The sequence below is a fragment of the Equus quagga genome, chromosome 8, assembly GCF_021613505.1.
Source record: "Equus quagga isolate Etosha38 chromosome 8, UCLA_HA_Equagga_1.0, whole genome shotgun sequence".
NCBI lineage: Eukaryota > Metazoa > Chordata > Mammalia > Perissodactyla > Equidae > Equus > Equus quagga.
In genome coordinates this window covers 48293500-48299269 of record NC_060274.1, presented here as the reverse complement: position 1 = coordinate 48299269, position 5770 = coordinate 48293500, and the positions used below count along the sequence as shown (strand labels likewise).

The following is a 5770-nucleotide window of genomic DNA, read 5'->3' as shown; positions in this document are numbered from 1 at the left end:
CTACCCCTGCTGCTTCTGACTTCTCTCCCACCTCAATGGCTGTTTTTTCCTCAGACTTTTTCTCTCCTTCTCTTTTTTTCACCCTCTAAAATTGGAGCACTCCAGGGTTCATCCTTAGCCCTCTTCTCTATCTACATTTTCTGCATAAATGGTCTCATACAGGTCATGGTTTTAAGCACCACATATGTGTTATAAATGAGCTCATACATTCAGGACTTCTAAATTTATGTCTCTAACTTCAAGCTTTCCCAGGATTTCCAGATCCACATTTTCAACTGCACAAGTGACGCCTCCACCATGATAACAAATGTATGGGTACTCGAGGACACATAACCAAAACAGACTTCTTGATTTCTCCAAATATTTTCTCTACTGGTGTTTCTCATTTCAATAAATAGCATTATCATCGTGCAGTTTCTTGAACCAATAAGCTAAGACTCTTGGTTTCCTCCACTTTGCTAATGCTATCATCCAGTGTCCTAATGAGTCCCATGATAACCACCTTCAAAACATACCCTAAGTTCATGTGCATCTTTCATATGCATCACTTCCCTTTCAAACCAAACCACTCTCAACTCCTGCTTCAAATACAGTATTGAGTTTCTCTTTTTCTGTTTCAATTACTCCCTCTGGATAATCCACTCTCCACACAAGAACTAGAATGATTTGTTTAAAAATATCAACCTGATTAGTGTTTTCTCACCTAAAACCCATGATTCTTAGAATAAAACTCATACTCTTCGCCATGGCCCCAATGCCTTGTGTTACTCCATCAGAGTCTGTCTCTAACCTCCTATTATCTTCTCCTGCACTACTCTCCAGCTATACTGGACTTCTATGTGGATCTCAAACAAATAAAAATTGTTCCCAATGTAGAGTCTCTGCCCTTGCTCTTGCTCCTCTGGAACACACTTTCCCTTTATTTTTGCCTGAAAAGCTCCTTTTTAAATATCAATATTGTTTTTAATGAGATCAAATATTGAACTATACAAACTGGGCTAACAGGGAAGTGGGGAAGAAGCATGCCTTCCGGAAAAGCAAGGGGAAAGGCAGGAAGGAGTGGGCAGGCAGGGAAGGCAAGGGTTTTGACATCAACAATCTTCCGTGAGGGCTCTAGAAGGACAGGCAGTCTTTGGGATTGGCAGGTCTGCGGGCTGTAGCGATACTATGTCGGGGTCCCATGCTTGGGTCAGTAAGATGAGAGCAGATATGTAGGTTTGAGTCTCAGGAGGTGGGGTGCAGGGCCCTGACTCTTAAGAGTCAAAGGGGTCAGCAGGATGGGCATCCTCAGAGGCGAATGAGACCCTACTGGCACTGCTCTTGTGCACTGGAGGCCGGCCTGAGACCCCAGGAGAGCTGCATCTTCTCCCAGATCTCTAGCTGAGGATTTGTGGCATGCACTGACCTGTCCCGGCAGTAGGGGGGGCGCCAGACAGAACATCAAGCCCGGGATCAGCGTTCTCCTTGCAGACGTTGTAGTTGCAGGAGAGGAGGCTTCTGTTCAGAGGCCCTGGCCTGGGCACAAAGGAAGGGACCACTCCATTTTTGATCAGGGGCTTGAAGGCCGATGGCTTGGGCTCTTTGTTCCGCCTCCTGCTCGTTGTGCTCTCTGGAATCTCAAACCAGAGCGGCCCATCAAACTTCCTGTTCCCCTTCTTGCATTGGCTGAGTGCCCTCAGCACGGTCTCCTTGGCACAGGGGTCTGGGCGCTCCTCGGAGGGTGGACGGCCTGCAGAGCGGACTCCCGGACCAGAGGACGCCCCGGGGCTCCCACTCCGTTCAGGAGGCGTGATCTTGATGGTCACGGGGCTCCAGATCCGTCTTGGGTGCCGGGCACTCCAAAGCCACCGTTTCATGTAGCTCTCCCATGCACCGGAAAGATCCGGCCCCATGATGGTCTTCGGGGGCAGCTTGGGAGGAAGGCGCCTCCAGGCCTCAGGGACCATCCTCTGGGGTTTGGCGGGCTCCCAGTCTGGCGGCATCTCGGGGAAGGGTCCGGTGCGGAGGCAGCGCCCACTGTGGAGGCGCCGCAAGCCGTCCTGGGCCGGGGCGGGCCGGGGCCCCGGTGTCCGGCGCCCCTGGGCGAGAGGTGGCGGCGCGGAGTTGGGAGTGGTCAGGTAGCTGCCCATGGGAGCGGGTGGCCTGGAGTGGAGTGTGTGGAGTGTGTAGGAATCAGGCCTCTAGAAGTTCTTGATGTCGCTGGACATGGCCGCAGGCAAAGCGCCCAAGGGTGAGGTGACCGTTGGCAGCTGGGTGCAAGGGAAGAGCGCGGGCGTTGGCGCGCGTGAACCCTCCACATCCGGGCCCCGTGCGTCAGGTCGGCGCAGCGGCAGCCTTCGTGCGCAAGGTTATCTAGAGCCTGTGTTCTTCCCACCGCTGGTAGCAAGAGTTTGTCTCTGGAGAGGGCCCTAGGAGCTCAGTTTCTCCTTCTCTCTCTCAACATCTGTACCGCGATATCATCCACATACCATACGTTTCACCCATTTAAAGTGTACAGTTCTGTGGCTTTTAGGACATTCACAGCTATGTGCATCCATCACTGTAGTCAGTTGGAAAACATTTTCATAGCTTCAAAAAGAACGTCTGTACCGTATAGCGGCCACCTTCCCATTCACCTTCCCTTCCAGCAGCCCTTAATGACCACTATTCTACCTTCTCTTTATATATAGGTTTCCCTATTGTGGACTTTCTTATAAATAGAATTATATAATATATAGTCTTTTGAGACTGGCTTCTTTCACTAAGCATAAAATCTTCAAGATCCATTCGTGTTGCAGCATGTGGCAGCTCTTCATTCCATTTTATGGTCCAACACTATACCATTGTATGGATATACCACATTTTGTTTATCCTTTGCCTGTTGATGGACCGTTGGGTGGTTTCCACCTTTAGGCTATTATGAATACTGCTGCTATAAACGTTCACATATAAAATTTTGTGTGAACAAATATTTTCATTTCTCTTGAGTGTATAGCTAGTGTAGAATTTCTGGGTCATGTGGTAACTCTGTTTAACTTTTTGAGGAACTACCGAACTCTTCTCCGCAGTGTCTGTACCATTTTCCATCCCCACCAGCAGTGTCATCTCTGTTTTTGTACTTGACATTTAGAGGGAGAAAGTATAATAGTTCCTGCAGTTCATAAAAATTGCAGACAGGGTACTGACAGAAGGTCACTCTCTTTCATTATCATAAAAAATGAGCATAACTCACTTGAATGCTCTTTAAGGAAAAATAAATAACTAGTTTTTGTTTCAGCCAATGCAATGCATGTTTTGTTATAGAATGGTTGTTAATGTTACTTTCTGCAATTTGCTTCTTAAGGAAATGGTGACAGTAGATCACAATTTATATTTTAGCAGTGACAACTTGGATTTTATGAAGACTCTCCTGTAATTTTAAGCTTTCATGCATTCATATATAGATTTTCTTCTCTTTGAACATTAATGTAATTTCTCTTTTTTACATTTTTATAGTAAAGTAACTCACACTTCCAGCTAAAGTTGAAAGCACCTGATTACAAAAACAGTGTTTGAAGGCTAGTGGGTAATTGATCATAGTGATTGAGTTTGGAGGTCTGTTCAAGGAGGTGTGAAACACACTGTTCTCCGGAACATCTTCCTCAAAAGCATGTGTAGAAGGTCCCTGCTGGGCTAGCCAGTAGAGGTACAGAAAGTGGAGGCTGGTAAAGCAGGTACCAAATCCAAGAGCAAGCACCAGGTTCTTTTCAGATCTGAGAGGCGAACTGGTGAATGTTCGGCACACTAAAAGGGGTTTTTAATGAAAAGGCTTCTTAAGGTTTCCTCAGTTCCAAGAGGGGCCAATTTTTCAGGTGGAAGGGGTGCTATCAGTCAAGGGGTCCTGGAGAATGAGATCCATGATACTTCCTACTCACTGATTCATTTTCATTTCCTCCAGATTCCTTATTTAAGTAATGATCCCTTACTCTATGATTTTGAAAACAAAAAGAAATTCCTGTGCTATAATTTCCTTCTAAGTAAGACATTCTTAATAATGATAGCAATAATTTTTATAGCTAAGAAGCCCCTTAAAATGGTATTATCACCATCATCAGAGTGGACAGTTAGTTAATGCAACTGAGTAGAGATTTCTTAAAATGTATTTTTTCTTCCTGATGTCTACAGAGTTTCTCACACCCTATTTGTAATACAGTCCAGTGGCTGTCATTTTGGTTTGTGGTTAAACACCCTTTGAAAAACCACAATCTTTCTGCTGGTGAGCTACAGGCAGCCATAAGTTAATCACCTCTAAAGATACCTTCACTGGTATATCAACATGTTGATTAATGAAAAGTGATTTTCATAGACATTGAACAAGTCTGTTTCTTCTCCTTCTCACACCACCAAGAGATAAGGGATTTATTTTAGTTAGTTGACATTAGAGATGAATGTAATCTGTGGTTCCCAATTAGAGACAACTTTGCTGCCCCCTCACCCACCCCAGGGATGTTAGAGAAATTCTCTAATCTGGGTTGAGGGAGTAGCTTGGGATGTTATTTACGTGTACTGGGTAGAGGCCTGGGATGCTGCCAAACGTCCTACAGTGCACAACACAGCTTCCCCAACAAAGAATGATCTGGCCCAAAATGTGGGCACTGTTTGAGAAACTCTGCCTGATGACATTCCCTCAGGGTCAGTAAGTTACATAACTATGGCACACTTCTCAAAAGTACGAAATTAACATTGGTTCAATGCTATTAAGAGAACTCCAGACTCTGTGGATTTCACCAGTTTTTCCTTCAATACTTTTTTTTCCCAGGAACTAATCCTTTCTAGTCTGCTTTAATCTATGAGACTCCATGTTTCTTTCCTTGTTTTCCATGGTCTTTACACTTTTGGAGAATACTGGCCAGGTATTTTCTAGAATGCTCATCTAGAAGTGCTGATTTTTTTCTTGGAATTTTTTTTAGCAGTTTAATTATTTTATGTTTACCTCTATATCAAATCTACATTCAGATACGTTGAAGTACTAAATCATTCTAGAATTCTTATTGAAAACAGTCAGTGTATACACTTCACCTCATTTTTTTTCCAAATAAATCTGGTTTCCTAGTTTTCCATTTATTTTTTCCCCCAAGTGCTGTACTAAGATGTCAGTTCTTTCTGTTGTCTTGCCCGTTAGCCTGAACAATGCCTTCTTTATATTTGTCTCATGTTTGTAGAGCTGCTAGTTTTGTGACCCTCAATACTTTGGTGTCAAATCTGGATCACAGTTTTTCATTCATTTGGATGTATTTTTTACTTGTGAATATTCTTGAGTAAACATTTTTTAAACAACTTTATTGAGATGTAATTCATATACTATACAATTTACCCATGTACAATTCACTGGGTTTTAGTACAGATATGGGGATTTTTAAGTATTTTATTTAAATATAAATTTTAATATTTTCATTACCTCAGAGTGTAACTGCTACCCTTTAGTCATCACTCTCTTATCCTCCCACCTCTCGGTGCTAAGCAACCACTGGTCTACTTTCTCTCTATATATATTTCCCTATTATGGGATTTCAGATGAATGGGATTATATAATATGTGGTCTTTTGTGACTAGCGTCTTTCACTTAGCATAATATTTTTAAGATTGTCCATGTTGTAGCATATATCAGCACTTCTTGCTTTGTTTGGCCCAACCCTATTCCATTGTATGGCTATACCGCATTTTGTTTATCATTTTGTTAGTTGATGCACAGTTAGTTAGTTTCCCCCTTTAGGCTATTATAAATAATGCCATTCTAAACATTCATGTATAG

General features: G+C 43.3%; 1 protein-coding gene across 1 annotated transcript; it reads right to left on the bottom strand.

Annotated features, from left to right (window-relative positions):
- Nucleotides 1-1376: 1376 nt before the first annotated feature.
- On the bottom strand, nt 1377-2129 carry POM121L12 (POM121 transmembrane nucleoporin like 12). Its single transcript, XM_046668925.1, has one exon. It carries the CDS (start codon nt 2127-2129, stop codon nt 1377-1379), a length of 753 nt encoding a protein of 250 aa, XP_046524881.1.
- Nucleotides 2130-5770: the final 3641 nt, after the last annotated feature.